The sequence below is a fragment of the Seriola dumerili genome, unplaced genomic scaffold (genome assembly GCF_002260705.1).
Source record: "Seriola dumerili isolate Sdu_G_001 unplaced genomic scaffold, Sdu_1.0 BDQW01000056.1, whole genome shotgun sequence".
Lineage (NCBI taxonomy): Eukaryota > Metazoa > Chordata > Actinopteri > Carangiformes > Carangidae > Seriola > Seriola dumerili.
The window spans coordinates 5,216,201-5,232,688 of record NW_019174311.1 but is presented as its reverse complement, the minus strand read 5'-3'; the positions used below and the strand labels follow the sequence as shown (position 1 = coordinate 5,232,688).

Genomic DNA, 16,488 nt, shown 5'->3' with positions numbered 1-16,488 from the left:
AAGGAAAGTTGGCGAAACTAGCAGAACTGATCTGAAAAAAGACATCTCAAGAATGAGATTTGAACATCCTATTAACAGTACACGTGCATGTTTAGCAAATGATTGGTAACATGCAACTGGTACATGTGAGTATTGCAATTTACAGGAAATTGTAGAACGTGATTTATTTATTGTCCTCAGTATCAGCAAGAAAGACAAGTTCTCAAACACAAAGTGGAAAAAGACCACACCAAGCTTGAACTAAAAATATTGTTACGCTTGAATTCAGGGCATGTGGGGTGTAGAGCTATACACATTTTGGGAAAAGAATATAATATAGCTTATTAGACTCATTCAGATCCGCACTCCGTTCCGGTTGGTGGCGGTAATGAGCCTAAAAGCTGTTTGCCAAATGCCAACCGCAATAAAACGTAAGAGGAAGAAATATCAACAAACTGGCGGCAGCAGCAGCAGGAAGACTTTACCTGGGAGTCTGACCGCCGGGATGTTTCTGAGCCGGTTTGACGGCCAGTCGAAGCTGCTGGTCCGGTCGCTGATGTCTGGAGCCTCCGGCGCCCGCAGAGCGCTGGACGTCTTCCAGAGGCAGCAGCGGGCTGACCCCGACATGTCACTGGGTCACCTCATAGAAACACTGTGCCAAGACGAAGTAACATGTCCAGAGACCGAAGCCCAGCCACTAAGTGTGTGAGTAAAAGTGCACAGCAGTGGGTGTCCGTGGGGTAAGTGGGTGACTGAAGAGAGGACAACGGTCGCATTCAGCATAGCAACATAAACGGTGTGAGATTTTACTTGCTATAGAAACGGTAGATAAGCTGTGTGTAGGAACCGCACATTGGTGAGGTACTTGCACATTTAGTTGATTAGCTTTTCAGGCCACTTTAAACTTCTACTGCACTGCACACATTTGACAACTTACTAGTTATTTTAAAAGTCAAATATAAAACATATGAAGAGCTTGTAGCATATGATGCTTTGCAATAGAATATATTATCCCACTGTATACACAATTAGAGCTGAAGAAAAATAAGTTGATATTGATATTTTGGTAATCCTTTAATTTCTCATGTAAAAATGCCAAACTCAGCTCATATGTGAGGATTTGCTGCTTTGGAGTGTGAGGTTGTCACTTTAGGCTCTGGAGTCATTTTGATGGGCTTTTCTCATAAAGTTTCTGAAGTTTTACAAGCCAAAAAAATCAATTGATTTATCAAAAAAAAAAAAAAAGGTTAAACTCTCATTGGTTAGGTAGTCAGGAAGGTCTTTTTTATCACATATCAGTCTTATTTAGGCCTCTTTTACTAGTATGAACGCAGTATTACTAATGCAGACAAGGCTATTAAAGCATTAAAAAGTCAACTAAAACTAGTTATTATTCCTTGTAATAAAAAGTGAGTCAGATTGAGTGAGACAGCAGGTTTTTGATTTTTAATACTGGGATTATCCTCCTACATTTTCCAACTACACCCCACTGATTCTTTTTAATACCATTACAGCTGTCGCTCTGAAATAACAATCCTCGACTATGCATCAGAAAAGTGCTGAATCAAGTCTAGTTTAAAAAACTAAAAAAAAGGCCATTACAACTTTGCAGAGCTGAACATCATGTCTTCAAACGTCCAAGTCCAAAAACCACAAAATGTCTTTACAGGTTTTTGCTTTCACTACTTTTGCTTGAAAAATGACTGAAATGATTAATCGATTATTAAAGTAGTTTCTGATTCTTTTTCTGTCAATCAATTGATCAACTAATTGTTTGAGCTCGACCAAAGACAAACTGTTGACATCCTATACTATATTATGTCACATACATAATATAGTATTATGCGCCTCACACCCATTTTTTTCCTCACTTATTCTAGTAAACCCATGGTGTGCCTGTTTCCTGCATTATTCAAACAAAATCTGCTGTCCTTCATCTATCTGGTCCACTCGGTACTTCCTCAGACCTCTGTCCTCCATCTGCTCAAATGCCTCGGCCAGGACCCTCATCCAAACCCCTGGATCACCGCTTTGGGTAGACAGCTGAAGAGAAGCCTGGGGGTCCACAGTGAGGAGCCTCTGTGCACTCCACCGTGCAGCCAGAGACTCAAGGAGCTGTCACAGCGTTTAGTTGGTTTCGGTGTGGCCGGAGGGTGGGCCAAGTGTCTCAGCGGTCAGCCATCGGGATCTGAATCTCAGAGTGCTTCTGGTTTATCAGAGCAGGGGACACAAAGGAAAAGGAAAGGAAGTTTTGTCACTCTGGACTCTGAAGGTGATGAAGAAACGGCACAGCAGAGCAAACGGATAAAGATGGATATCTGCGGGAGCGAGTGTGTAGATGCAGAAGAACAGAGCGTCAATGAGGAGACAACAGGAAGGTTAGAAAGAGATGCTCCAGCAGAAACTTCTGCTGAAGACCTGCAGCCGGCTGCAGACAGTCCGCATGATTCCCTGCCTGAACATATAAAGGTAGAGACATTGTGAGGAAGCGCAGGCTCTGTCTGTCTTTTTCACACTGAAATTTATCATCCATTTTCACAATTTGTTTTCTCTCCATGTAGGAACTGAATTTTCAAATCAAGTGTACTAATCCGGCAGTTATATTTGGTCTTATCACACAGGTTAGAGTTGAAATAACATAATTGGTCTACTGTGTTTGTAATTTTTCAGGTTTCTGTTCTTCAAATAAAAGAATTACTGGAAAGTCAGGCAGAGGTAAAAAAAATTCACCAAGCCAGCACACTTTAACAGCACAGACTCTAAGTGATATTTGGTATTATCATAATAATTATTTCTATTGTGTTTGCAGTGGGACCAGAGCTCCATGGATGTGTTCAAAGTTCTGAACAACTGTGACCCCGCTCAGGTGTGTCCCCAAGAATGTATTTTATAGTGAACTTCAAATGTTTTACCCCGACATTTAGACTTTTGTGTGTTTCTTGCGTTATATTTATATGTGTTTGTGATCATTTATTCACCCCAGTCATGTGCAGTATATGGGGACAAAATATTTCAAGGTAGTGCAACACAACACGAGTGTAAACAAATACAGGCTCAGAAATGATAGTCAACATCTCAACCAAAGTTTCACAAAGGTTGTAAGTATTTACATTGTACTCCAGTTTGAGAAATGAATTGGAGAAACCAGGAGGAAAATAGTGAAGTACCAGCCTCAAATGTGCTTTATAGCTCCACTTTACCACATCTTCATATTATACAGTTGCTCACTGATGGTCTGTGATGAGACAAATCCAACTCCTCTGCCTCTCCTGTTTAGGTGGAGGTTTTATGTAACATGCTGAGTTTGTCTGCTTTACCGGAGCAGACTCTGCCTAAACTGTGCAGCAGTGTTTTGGCTCTCTCTCCCGACCTCAGCTACAGCACGGCAGCAACACTCATCAAGAGCCTCCTGCTGGAAAAGGTACAACACTGTATATGCGAAGGATGCAAAATGTGCTGCTGTGTGTGATACTGATGGGATGTCCTGGTTCTACATGTGTGCAGGTCCTGTCCCTGTCAGAACCGGCCTCCAGGTGCCTGGTTACTGCAGTGACATCACTGTGTGGCCACTACCCCAGACCAATGTGCCATGCTCTCATCGGACCAGTTCTAATGGAGAAGAACGTAGGTGAGGAAAAGGCTGAGCTACGACTGAGTTAATTAATCATTTATAACACAGTTTGTTGCAGGGGGATTAGAGTCAATGAGTGACAGAGCAGAAGTCCTGGAGCTGGCGTGGATTCAGTGTCCTGGTCCAAGTGCACATAAACAACACAGATGCTTTGATGTTACAGAGGGCTGAGCCAGGACCTTTTACACAGTCCTTGGCCCTAACATCAATTGATCTTCTATTTTGAACTTTGTTTGGTTTTCAGGGAATCCACAGGCTGAGCTGCTGAACAGGCTGATAGAGAGCTGCCTGGATTCCCACTACAGACTACTGCTGCTGCAGTAAGATAAGATGTTTGGATGTCAAGATGTCATGGACTCAGATGGTTATGGGTTGTTTGTTGATGCAGTTTATTTTTCTTCCAGAATGACATTCAAAATTGCGTGGACTGAGGCGGCGCTCTCCATTATCCACAGCCTGCTAGACTCCAAGGTCAGCTGAATGTTTATTCATGGGAAAAGACCACCCATTCACAGTCATAGACTGTATATAAAAAGGTTGTAATAGTCGTTGTAATCGAGTTGCCGGTTTATTGTTTTTTCAGCCTGACTTGAATGAAGAAGTGTTTGCACAGTTCACGGAACAGCTCATCAGCCAGGGTCCTCAGTTCATTAAGTCTGTGAAGTTCGCAAAAATGATGTTAACAGTCCTCACCAAATATAGCAGCCATGTGAGTTTGTACATTTATGGATGAAAAAGTATTTGTAATCTTTCTGTGTATGTATTAATATGTATTCATCTCTTTTTTTCTCTAGGTGACTGCTGCACACAAACACTCCCTGTCCGGTTGCCTGATGTTAAATGAGACCTTCCTGAAAAAGTCTCTTCAAGCTGCTTTGAAAAGAATCACACACACATGAAGTGCGAAAACATCACCAGCTTTCACAAAGTGGATGCCTTATAGGAGGAGTAATGGTTGTTGACAATACATTAACAAATACTTATATCTGCTTAATCCTACATTATGATGGATTATTAGTGATTTATATATAGATAGGGGGAGTAAAGTGTTACCCATGAGGTTTCTTTTGACCTCATGCGTGTTAATAAACCTGTTTTAAATAAGTTCTTGTCTACTTCTTGATGATAATCTAAATTGAAAGTGAAGCTCCTCAACCCACCTGTTTGACACTGACTGATTTCCCCTCTTACTATGAAAATCCCCTCCTGACTCGGATCTTTTTTTTTAACAGTTTTATTTAAACTATTCCAAAAACTAATCTTTGCATTCTTGACTTTTGTTTACCTGAAATTTGTTGCAGCACATGAAACTCACTGTGCTGTCATATTCATCAAGTGTTAGTCTGGATATGTATCAACAGAATGAATTGTATGTTAACCCAAATATTTTTATTTATTTATTTAGTTAGTTGGTTAGTTAGGTCTGTCACCAGTGTTTCTTCATTTGAAAGGAGTCATAATTTACCCAGAATTAATTAACCATACTTAAGGGATCTTTTGAACTTTGTTTTATTGGGAACTTTAACATTTGGCCTGCAACTCCGCTTTGACATTTTTTGTTTCCAACATACAAATATTTTCCAACATAGATTGTTATGAAATCAATTCAGACAGCAAAGTGTTTATTATTTTAAAAAAATAATTACAAGTATTGGACGTGGCTTGGGTGCTCTTCAGTCATGAGCAAGAATTGTTGTCCCTACCTTTTCTATTTTGTGAAACATGTTTTCTAAACTGTTGTGGTGGTTTCTAAAGTTTTGTGTTTTCTATTTTGTTGTGTTTTTGAAATGCGTTCTCTAAAATGTTTTTTTCTAAAAATGTGTGGGTTGTGTTTTCTGTTTTGGTTTCTGTGTCCCATGAAGGAACCTTTGCATTTAGACATTTGGACCATGATATTGAACTGCAACTCTCCTTTGACAATCTTACTGTTTTCACTTAAGTCAGTACATATAAAATATTATTCAGGAAGCAGATATGAGTAAATTAAGGAAGAATTAGAAAAATGAAATAAGCTACACGGTTAAATAATATAAAAGTAATTATTTTTATATTTCTATTTAAAAAGAACAAAAAAGCTACGTAATTTACGTTTTGGCAACGTCACCACGGGCGCCTTTATTTTGCGTCATTTCCCTCAGCACTTCCTTTTCAGCGTAGCGACAAGGGAGGGAGAAGCTGCGAAAATGAGGTTAGAGCGAATTCAGTCGATATTTTTAAAAAATAAGCTTGTAAATAACATTTACACCAGCTATGTTTGCTGTCAAAGACTGTAGTGTAACTATGTTGTACGGCAGTTGTGTTACTCTGTCCAGTTTTTCTGGAATAGATGGAGCTAAATGTAACGTATGTGACCGGCTCTTCCGCCGATGAAAGGAAACCACGTTAAGTTTTAGGTTCAATCCACCGTCATCCAAAGATAAAAAACACATTTAAGTTTACAATCAAACATCAGATGCTTAAATGAACTATATTAGATAATACTAATTCAAATCTTTCTGCGCTTTGTTCCTGTTTTGTGACTTTTTGCCGCTACTGTTTAGCACCGCCAATGAACTGGATGGTAATGAGACATTTCTAACATTTCAGTTGGGCCTAAGTGTTTCTGTGTTTTCGTGTTAACAGTAAGGTTTCCAGGGACACGTTGTATGAAGCGGTGAAGGAGGTCCTGCAGGGCTCCGTGGCTAAGCCAAGGAAGTAAGTTGACATTTGTTTCAAATACGATTTTCTATCCTGCTCTAGGCAGGAAGTCACTTGATTTTATATATTGTGGTTATTACATCTGTGTGACATAAATATGAGATAAATATCAATAAGTCTGTGCAATTGGTAAATATATATGTAGCTTCTGTTTAATGTTTCATACCTCAACTGACATGATGGTGAATCCAATGTTAAATTATATTTTACATATGGTCCTAAATTATAATGTGAACACTGCAGTGTAACAGCTGTATCTTGTCTGTCTGTAGGTTTGTGGAGTCGGTGGAGCTGCAGATCAGCTTGAAAAACTATGATCCCCAGAAGGACAAGCGTTTCTCCGGCACTGTCAGGTTCGACCTTTTACTGTCTCACCCACCCTTTTCCCTGTGTGCTTCCAGCCCTGTCTGAGTATTAAAACAGCCTTTTTATATGGCCTTTAGAGGCTTGATAAACTTTAAAAACAGTCCAGACAGGCCAGGGGCAGACATGGAGAAGTACTCTGGGTAGTCTGACTGAGCCGACTCAGCCTCGGCTGCTGAAGGCGAAGCAGGCGGACCCCTACCCTGGGTCTTAAAACATGAGGGGAGGCTTTGAGTGGCAGAGCTGGTAAGTTCATGTCCTCAAGCCGACCAGTTAACATTATGTTACCCAAGAGGTCAGCTGGACACCGGCCAGTGGTGGTATGGGTAAGAATTTTTCTACTACACAGTAAAATCAGGGAGGTGTACATTTGTAGGACGGCAGAGTATTTTAAGTTTCCAGATGTAAAACCAAATGTTATTTCACATTAAGGAGCTTAAGTTGAATGCATGTAATTGCAATGTAATAATTGATCTATAAAATGAGTTTTGGCTAAGAATTAATTTTATTGAACTGTAATTGCAGGTCATGCACTAAACACTGAAATATAGTAGAATGAAGTGACTAATCTCAAAGGGACATTTCATTGTACAGTGTATTTCAGTACAGCAGCCACTTCACAGAAATCATAAGTTTTAAAGAGTCAAAGCAATGAGTTGAATGAGAGAACGAATTATATACAATAACTAAAAAAGAAATGGAGACAAAGCATATCTAGATTGTATATGCTGAATATACAATGTACTATAATATTCTATAATAGTGTACAGTATTTGGACAGTGACTTGATGATTATTAACACATGAATCTGAAGTAAATCATATGTGATGGATAATGTAATAAATGAGTCCAGGTGAGCAGTCTGTCTCTTGAGGTGTCACTGTCACAGTCCTTTCTTGCAGCACTCAGTCATTGTCCACTGTAAACATGAGACCTCTCTCAGCCACACCCTGCCGTACTACCAAAACCCCTGGATTTGAAGTGGGGTGATGAGCATTGTTGCTAACTGCTTTGTTAATGCGCAGGCTGAAGACTCTCCCCAGGCCCAAGTTCTCTGTGTGCGTCCTGGGAGACCAGCAGCATTGTGACGAGGCCAAAGCTGCCGACATGCCACACATGGACATCGAGGCTCTCAAGAAGCTCAACAAGAACAAGAAGCTGGTCAAGAAGCTCGGTACGAAGTCCAGAACATGACCTTTGACATGCTTGAACACCAATGATTTAGAATGAGTTTTAATGTTGCTCACTTTCTACTGTCCTCCTGTAGCCAAGAAGTACGACGCCTTCCTGGCCTCAGAGTCTCTGATCAAGCAGATCCCTCGTATCCTGGGTCCTGGTCTGAACAAGGCTGGCAAGTTCCCCTCCCTGCTCACCCACAACGAGAACCTGAACACCAAGGTGGACGAGGTCAAATCCACAATCAAATTCCAGATGAAGAAGGTACGTTCAGCATCGCTTGATTAAGTAAAATCAGATAAATAGCAATGTTGAATAAAATGCTTCAGAAACGATCCTGGGAACTTACATTTCTTTTCATCGAGTGAGCAACGCGGTCTCCTTTTTTAAATATGAACTATTCACTGTTTTACATCACTGTTTATGGGACTGTTGTGACTCAAGGCCTCATACAGAAGCTATCATCTTATTTTTGTAACTTAAAATAACCTTTTTGTGCATTATGTAATAACTATTTTCACAAAGTAGACTCATCCACCTCTAACCACTTCCAGCACTTAACATTTGGCACAAATGCAAAGATCTCTCTGGGTTATAATCATCGATACTGGATCATTCAAATTGCAGTCTTTTTTTTAATCCAGGTCTAGTGGTAAACACTAACCTTATATTGAAGAAATGGATCATTGGGTCACTGAACAGTATATTGATCTTTGTGTTGTAGGTGCTCTGTCTGGCCGTGGCTGTAGGACACGTGAAGATGACGGAGGATGAGCTTGTGTACAACATCCACCTGGCTGTCAACTTCCTGGTGTCTCTGCTGAAGAAGAACTGGCAGAACGTGCGCGCCCTCTACGTCAAGAGCACCATGGGCAAACCCCAACGCCTCTACTAAATGACGGCTTTTCTGTTTAATAAAAAAAGGACATGCTCCAAACTTCAGATTTTGGGTCTTTTTTTCTTTTTCTTTTTAAATTGTCAGCTTTGTGTTCACTGACGGTGTGAAACTGGTTCTCATAGTCTAGAGATGAATGCTTTTTAGACAATTATCTTCAGTTGCAATGATTTTTCCTTGTAAACCATGTCGATGCTCAAGACTCCTCAGTAATGTAGTTATCTTGGTTCATATAGTCTGTAAAAATGGTTGTAGACTTGTAGTCAAGTGAAATATCTATATATGCCTGAATCACCTGGGCTTTAATCTATACATGAGTAGTGTGTGTGTGTGTGTGTGTGTGTGTGTGTGTGTGTGTGTGTGTGTGTGTGTGTGTGTGTGATTTGGAATTGGTGAACATCACTTTCCAAGTTCAAAAAGTTTCTCACCTTAATTTGAGGATGTATTTGCAGGAAATCGTTCCATTTGCTTCAGGATTTAACTGCTTGTGTCGGTCCATCAGACTCTTTACCTTGCATACAGCAAAGTTTAATTGGGAGTGCTATGTACATGACAGACAAGCTGATATTAAAACAGTTAATACAAACAATCTGCGACTGCTACCAAATGAAAATGGTCAAAACTAATACTACTCGAATTTTTAAAATGGAAAAAAAAATGTTTACAAAAAAAAAAGCCAAGGATGGAATAGAACATTAAAATCTTAATGCAATAAAACAACTATGAAATGAATTATGGTCATAAAATGTAACCGAGAGAGGTTAAAGCTTTCTGCAGCACTCAGATCCTCAGACACTTCCAACAGCTCAGAGCATTAAAACAAAGTAAAGCAGAAGTTTTTTTCCTCCTGCTCTTTAGAACGAGAGAGAGAGAGAATCTAGTGCCAGAGGACGTGAGGATGTAGTGAAGTGTATATATGTTCTCCTTCTCTCAGGACTGTGAGGGCGATGGCGGCTGCAGTGGAGTCACATTTGATTCATCACCTGGAACAACACCAGTAATTATTTACCCCAGATAAAAACAGACTGAGCCATGTACTGGAGCTTCCCATGAGCCTCTTGGGGTGGCTGTCCTGCTCTGCTTTGACTGTGGATCTCTTAATAGGATTATCTATTCTCAGTACAGGAGAAAGGCTGAGGGAGAAAATGAACCAAACACCGACAGAAACCTGTTGTGAGAATGTGTTTGTGTTTTCAGCGACAATGAAAAATCTGCTGTTGACCATGAAGAGGATTTGAAGGCTTTAATCTGGTTTATACCTGAGTACAACGTTTGGATTATTCTCCTGAAGACAGCCGCTAATGAAGTGATGAACGCTGAGGTGAGTCAAATAATCTCCCAGCTGCCTGCTCCTCTTAATACTGATCAACACTTTGTATTTGATTATGGCATCGATCAGTGACAGGTAGTGTTTCTGAACATCTTCTCAGCCTGAAGCAGAGACGTACAGCTGCAGTCTGTCCACCATGCTGGGCAGTGAGGACAGTGAGGAAGGTAACAGTTAAAGAAAAGCAAAACAAACTCATTAATAAAACACCAGTAATTAATGCCATGGCTCTAAATTTCACCTGGATCTTATCTTTGAAACAGAAACCAGCCAAGAGGAGCTTCCCGTCACCAGCTGGAACGAGCTGTCCATCATAGAGCGCGTCGGCCTCAACAGGTGCAGTTTATTGACTGTCACACACAACATCATAATATATATGGTTTTATTTGACCTTTCATTAAGATTTCCACCCTCCTCCTTTTTTCCCTGACAGTGTAGAGATGTCAGAGAAAGATTTGGAGGTAAGGCCTCCCGCTCCTTATTCACCATGATATCCTACAGATTAGATGATGTTTTAATCTAATTCAACAGCTTTTCCTCTTTGTATTGTGTGTTTTTAAATACTTGATATGGTACATGTGGTGCATGAATGTGCTTTGAATCTTTTAATTGTGACCTTCTGTCCTAATGTTGGTTTGTAGTAGTGAGAGCTGAAGACACTTTTTTATTTTAAAAAAGTGACGTTAATGAATGTGTCTTTTCACACTCTCCTCAAGTTTCAGTTTAGTTTAGTTGTTATTGTCTTTTTTAATTTTAATTTTAATGTTCCTTGGTTTGTGGCAGGCTCGGTACATGGCATACATATAGAACACATCATGATACATCTTCCATGGGGGAAGACTCCAGTATATTGACTCGGTAAAAATAAAAAATAAATAAACCCAGAAGGAAAAAGAAAAACAGAACAGACAAAACAACAGTGGAAAAGCACGTCACAGATCTTGAGTCATACTACAGGTTGACATGTCTCCCATTTTAATGTGAGGACACCCCTTCCTCCTGATCGCCATTTATTCTACTGAGCATACATTCGTGAGGTGATATGATGTTTCCACAATTGCACTGAACCATTCTTTCAGTTCAGGAGCCTCTATTTCTTTCCATTGTTTTAAAATAACTCCACAGACTGTAATCACATCCAACAACAAGCCAACTGCTTAGAGTGTCTGACACCCGGATCCAGAGTGGTTTGACCAAACTACACTCCCAAACACAATGTAGGAAAGTTCCTATTTCAGTTTTACATTTCCAACACAGATTATTATTCAACAACTTCATTATATTGTGTGAGCTTTCCCCTCGCTTCTTTCACATATTTGCCTCATCCAACCACAACTTTAAACCATTCATCACATTCAGTTTCTTCTCCAAGGTCCAGTTTAGTTGTTATTGTCAATTCAACCTTATAGAATAATAAATAAACAAACAGAATATAGTTTATCTTCAGGAAGCAGGGATTAAAACTCGACTTAAATCAGACAAAAACCTGAAAAAGTTGCAAGTGTGTGAGTGAGTGACTGAGTTACTGAGTTTGTTTCTGCTCTCTCAGACCACCTTCTCTCAGATCGCCCTGGCTTTCCGCTGTGATCAGTACACCCTGAAGCAGAGGCTGCAGGCGGAGGAGCACGCCCGCAACCTGGCCGAGGAGAACATCCAGCTGGAGCTCAGCAGAGGCCGGGAGACCTTGGAGGTACGGAACGAGAGGGATGATCTGAAGTAAATCTTTATGACTCTGTCACATGTGTGTGTGTGTGTGTGTGTGTGTGTGTGTGTGTGTTTTCAGACACTGAAGGGCCTGTGTCTGGACAGCAAGCGGAGTAACATCCTGCAGAGGCTGGAGCTCTCTCTGGACATCCTGGGCGGGACTGTGGAGCGAATCTCCAACACAGCTGAGGTCCTCGGGGCCGTGCACCAGGTACACTGACTCGCCTCTGGATCGCTCAGCGCCGCTAAAGACATTTACATTTCATTGTATTTTATTTTACAGCTGGAAAAACGTCAGAGCAACAAAAAAAAGTTTAAGGTTCTCACATTTCTCATTTTCATTTAATTTGTCTAACTTGGACGTCTCATATGAAGCTTCATATAAGCTTCAAGTAAACTTTTGAATACACTTCTGTATAGAATGAGGAGTGGATTTTGTCACCACCATCACCTACACTGAAAACACAGCAGAGAGGGATCTTTTAATGACCCATATGAACAGGAGGAAAGATTGTAGCATGCAAACATACTTTAAAATGTGTGAACCTGTGATCCTTTAAACTGTTTTCCAGCTGCAGGTTTTCTGCAGTCCCTCACAGTTTGGAAGACAAACAGAGAACATAAAAAACATTAATACAGAGGCAGGTTACACATATTTCTACGGATGATTTCTCAGATGAGAGATGGGTTGTTGAAATGATCCGTCTCCGATTACAAGTTTGATTCAGAAGGAAAAATCTGTTTAAACTAAAAGAAGGTTTATAAGTTGTTATTCTTGACTTTGTTAGTGTTCAGGTGAATAATTTATCTGCCCACTGTGCGCAATAAGCCATCAGCTAAAAATATTAAAGGTTGGTACATCATTGACAAACAGTTATTGGCCCAAATGCTCTGCAGACTTCCTCCAGATAGAAAGGATCTGACTAGTATCTATAAAACAGCAACAAACAACACTAGAATTACCTCCTCGTGGTTGTCTGCCTCCTCCACTCAGACTACTTTAAGCTTACTTTTTGAAATTTTGTCATAATTGCTGTATGTAGTCTTGAGTAATGGCTAAAAGGTGTTTTATGAGGTCAGACTGACCTTGACCTTTGAACTTTGACCACCTAAATCTAATCAGTTCATGCTTGAGTCCAAGTGAACACTTGTAGCAAATTGGAAGAAATATTAGATATTGCGTTCACAAGGCCAAAACCACGTTTTGTGAGGTCACTGTGACATTGACCTTTGACCTTTGACCACCTAAATCTAATCAGTTCATGCTTGAGGCCAATTGAACATTTGGGCCAAATTTGAAGAAGTTCCTTCAAGGCGTTACTGAGATATCGTGCCCACGAGGATGTGACCTGAAAACCTGAGAACAATAAGCCTCCAGCTCTGAGTGTCATCTGCACAGAGGCATGAAAACAAGAAAGCAGAACCCAGATCACACTGGAGAGGATCTGTATTATATCAGTCTACACTGTAAACAACATCTGGAAAAGACACATTGTTTGAGAGCATATAAAGAAACCAGTTAAATGTGGCCTCACAACCTGGCAACGCAACATTTGTTTCTATTATTGCATCACTGCCCTGCAACATGTTCACTCTTGGTCTGCAGCACATTATAAATGACCTGTAGACCCCCTCGCTGTAAAACAGTGCTGCGACCTCTCTGATTTCTGTCTGACAGGAGGCTCGAGTGAGTCGGGCGGTCGAGCTCATGGTGGCTCACGTGGAGAATCTGAGGAGGCGACATGACAGAAACGTAGCAGAGCTGGAAGAGGCCAAGAAGACGCTCCAGCAGCAGAACATCATCGATCCCAGAGCCTCGCCAGGTTGCTGACGCTTTGGTCCGTCTGTCTGAAGCATTTGTGCAGCTGTGATGTGAAATATTTGACTGACCACTGGGTCTCTTGTCGTAGATCCAGAGGAAGCTGACAACAGAAAGAGAAGCTCTCAGCAGGTATGGAGATATTTTTGGCTTACTGTACAATCTAATGACAGTAGTTCTACCTTTTATTCTCCTCTGTCTCTTTTCTCTATCAGAGCAGCAGCCGTCGAAGGGTCAGTATATCAGTCATCACCAGCCAAACCCAGGTAAGAAGGTTTCTTTACTGAGCCCTCCCACGCTGTCTACAAATGTTATCATCCAAAACACAAAGTGTCTGCTTTGCTAAAAGCCCCCCATGTGGAATGCATTTGAAAAAAATTATTTCTTTACTTGTATTTGAAATGTATAAAAAAGGTAAATAACGCCCAGGCCAAACTTTATAATTTTATATGCAAATATGATTTATTTTAACCCAATGTTCAGTTCCTTAGTTCCACCATTATCAGGTTAATTTTTTTTTTCATTTTATTTAATTTAATTTTTTACTTTTATCATTTGTATAATTTGGTATCTGAGAACGTAACTCTTTATGTTTATTTAGTATTATTTTTTATTTCTAAACAGAATATAATTTTTGTATAGGTTTACGTTGTTACAGCACTGTTTTATAAATAAAGATTTGACTTAAAAAAAAAACAAACAGACACAAAAAAAACATAGTGTCTTTGACCTCGAGACTTTGTCTCTACAGGAGAAGAGAAAGCGGGACGTGAAGAAGCGGGCAGCTCATGGAGGGTCCTCTGGCAGGAAGTCCTGCCCGTCTCCATCCCAGAGCTCAGAGTCCAGCTGTTCGGCCATGGCCAAGGACGACAGCTACTCAGTGGACGACAGGTCAACTGGACACTCTGGGTTTACGCTCCGTATCTGCTCCACCTGAGAAATGTTTTAAACCAGCAACTCATCACCTGATTTGTTTTTTTTGTTGTTGTTGTTTTTTTTCAGGCAACTTGATCCGGATGAAACTCCATCAGAAGTTTCAACTGTTCAGCTTCCTCCAGACCCCTCTCCATCCCCCATCCCCAACCCAGAGTGTCCCCCATCAAAACAAGTGGTCACCAGAAAAACCCAGAACAAAAAGTACAGGCCTGGATCTGGATCAGTTTTATCTGACAAAATGACAGAAACACCACACAATGCAAGAGCCTGCAGTATTCACCAGTTTGCTGACGCTCTTCATGATTATATTTTCAGTTCCTCTTTGACAGTGAAATATTTCTCTGTTTGACATGTGTTGTCTTTAAACGCTGTTATGTTACTTTGCAGTGTTTGTGACTGACAGGCAACATTTAGAGAGAAACTGCTACAGACCGTTTTGACATGTCAGAGCAGGAAACTCACAAGTGTAGCAGCTACACAAGTTTCATATAATATTTAGTTATATCTGAGTTTCAATACGTTTTCAAGGCAACGCAAAAACCACGACAGCACACAAATAGACCCTCAATAAATTACAAGTTTGTTAATTACCAGCACAATTGAAAACAAAAATTTTAAGAGCTCTTCTAGATTGCTCATCTTTTGTTACTTAATCTTGAGAGCCTGTTTTATTAAGAAGCCCTGTGCAAAAGGCAGTGTCAGTTAATATTATGTTTAATAATATGCATATCCTTAAATGAATCTGTGTTAAATTAATTTCTGTTTTATCAGTGATCTGTTATTTTGTCCCATAATGTAACTGTTGTAACGTCTATAAAATGTGTGTCCTTCTTACAGCACCCCCCTGGATACTTTGAGACAGAGACACAAGGGCAAAGCTGTGCTGTCAAAGAAGAAGTTAGACAAGGACAAAAGAAGTGCAAGTATCTACCGGCGGATCTCTGCGGGCACGTAGGTCAACAGATTTGTTTAGAGCCTTTTGATGACTGATGATGATTGATGATTGTTTCCTCTGGACAAACACGGACTGACTGATCTCTTCAGGTGTGGATCTTTGTGGAGACACCGTCCCCTGGCTCACTGGCTGTACCGCTGTCGCTGGGTCGTCCTCTGCTTGTACCTGCTTGTGCTTTTCTGTGTCGTCACGTTGACTTACTTGTTGTGGAAGCTTCATGATGGAGCGTTTGAGCCGTGATCTGTTCGACTGGATTACACACCACGTCACCAGGACGTTGTCTGACTGTGAACATTAGTGTGTAGACCAGCTGTTCTTTAAAGCTCTTTGTATATGAATATATCACATTTTGATGTAAGACTTCTGGTTGTTCATCCATGTGTTCTGAAATACTTTGTGTTCCTTTATCTCAGTTAAAAAAAACTTCTACATAAAAATGCCACAAACATCATTTTCAGTCACATTTTTTTTATTATAAATATACAAAAAATATCAAAACTGATACAATCACTTGGTTAGTAAAAAACACCAAACTGCAGTGAAAACATTCATCAAACCACCATTAAAGGCATCAGTGATTAATTATTAAAAGTTAATAGCAAACGTTAAAATTCAGCTTACTTCACGTCCTGGCTAGACAGATGTTAAACTTTAACTATATATATAGTTAAAGTTATATTTATATATATAAATGCAATTTTTAAAAGGTGTATCAAGGTTTTAGTAATAAGTCTCTATGTTGCAAGAGGGAAACTTTAAATAATAGATAAATATGGTGTAACATTTAAATTATATTAGGAATGGGAGAACTTATTTGAGAACTTCTGTAGGTGAATTTTATGTGCAAAGTGTGTGCCAGCCACAAAGCAACTCTTGAAACCACAGCAAGTTTATGATCCATTTGACACAATTATTGAATTGCATGAACCTCAGTTCACCTCAGGTTTTTTTTTTAATAATCATCCATTAGAAAACAATTTAAAATAAATAAAACTGGCATAGCATC

At 40.0% G+C, this 16,488-nt stretch overlaps 3 protein-coding genes across 4 annotated transcripts; all 3 read left to right on the top strand.

The window, feature by feature from the left end:
- The first annotated feature begins 434 nt into the window (after positions 1-434).
- On the top strand, positions 435-5,350 carry fance (Fanconi anemia complementation group E). Of its 2 annotated transcripts, XM_022741768.1 has the most exons (10): positions 435-684; positions 1,860-2,448; positions 2,650-2,694; positions 2,789-2,845; positions 3,257-3,400; positions 3,484-3,607; positions 3,855-3,930; positions 4,015-4,081; positions 4,194-4,319; positions 4,405-5,350. In XM_022741768.1, exons 1-10 carry the CDS (start codon positions 485-487, stop codon positions 4,507-4,509), a joined length of 1,533 nt encoding a protein of 510 aa, XP_022597489.1. In that variant the 5' UTR covers positions 435-484; the 3' UTR covers positions 4,510-5,350. The 2 variants fall into 2 exon arrangements, with proteins under 2 accessions (XP_022597489.1, XP_022597490.1); XM_022741769.1 differs by lacking the exon at positions 4,194-4,319.
- Positions 5,351-5,743: 393 nt separating this feature from the next.
- On the top strand, positions 5,744-8,788 carry rpl10a (ribosomal protein L10a). The gene is made up of 6 exons (XM_022741731.1): positions 5,744-5,798; positions 6,233-6,304; positions 6,580-6,660; positions 7,696-7,844; positions 7,938-8,110; positions 8,571-8,788. The coding sequence occupies exons 1-6, from the start codon at positions 5,794-5,796 to the stop codon at positions 8,739-8,741; spliced, it is 651 nt and encodes a 216-aa protein (XP_022597452.1). The 5' UTR covers positions 5,744-5,793; the 3' UTR covers positions 8,742-8,788.
- Positions 8,789-9,920: 1,132 nt separating this feature from the next.
- On the top strand, positions 9,921-15,842 carry LOC111219256 (lymphoid-restricted membrane protein-like). Its single transcript, XM_022741875.1, has 13 exons — positions 9,921-10,062; positions 10,172-10,235; positions 10,332-10,404; positions 10,502-10,529; positions 11,618-11,758; positions 11,852-11,983; positions 13,451-13,595; positions 13,683-13,723; positions 13,807-13,857; positions 14,343-14,482; positions 14,594-14,728; positions 15,365-15,478; positions 15,572-15,842. Exons 1-13 carry the CDS (start codon positions 10,051-10,053, stop codon positions 15,720-15,722), a joined length of 1,227 nt encoding a protein of 408 aa, XP_022597596.1. The 5' UTR covers positions 9,921-10,050; the 3' UTR covers positions 15,723-15,842.
- The last annotated feature ends 646 nt before the right edge of the window (positions 15,843-16,488 follow it).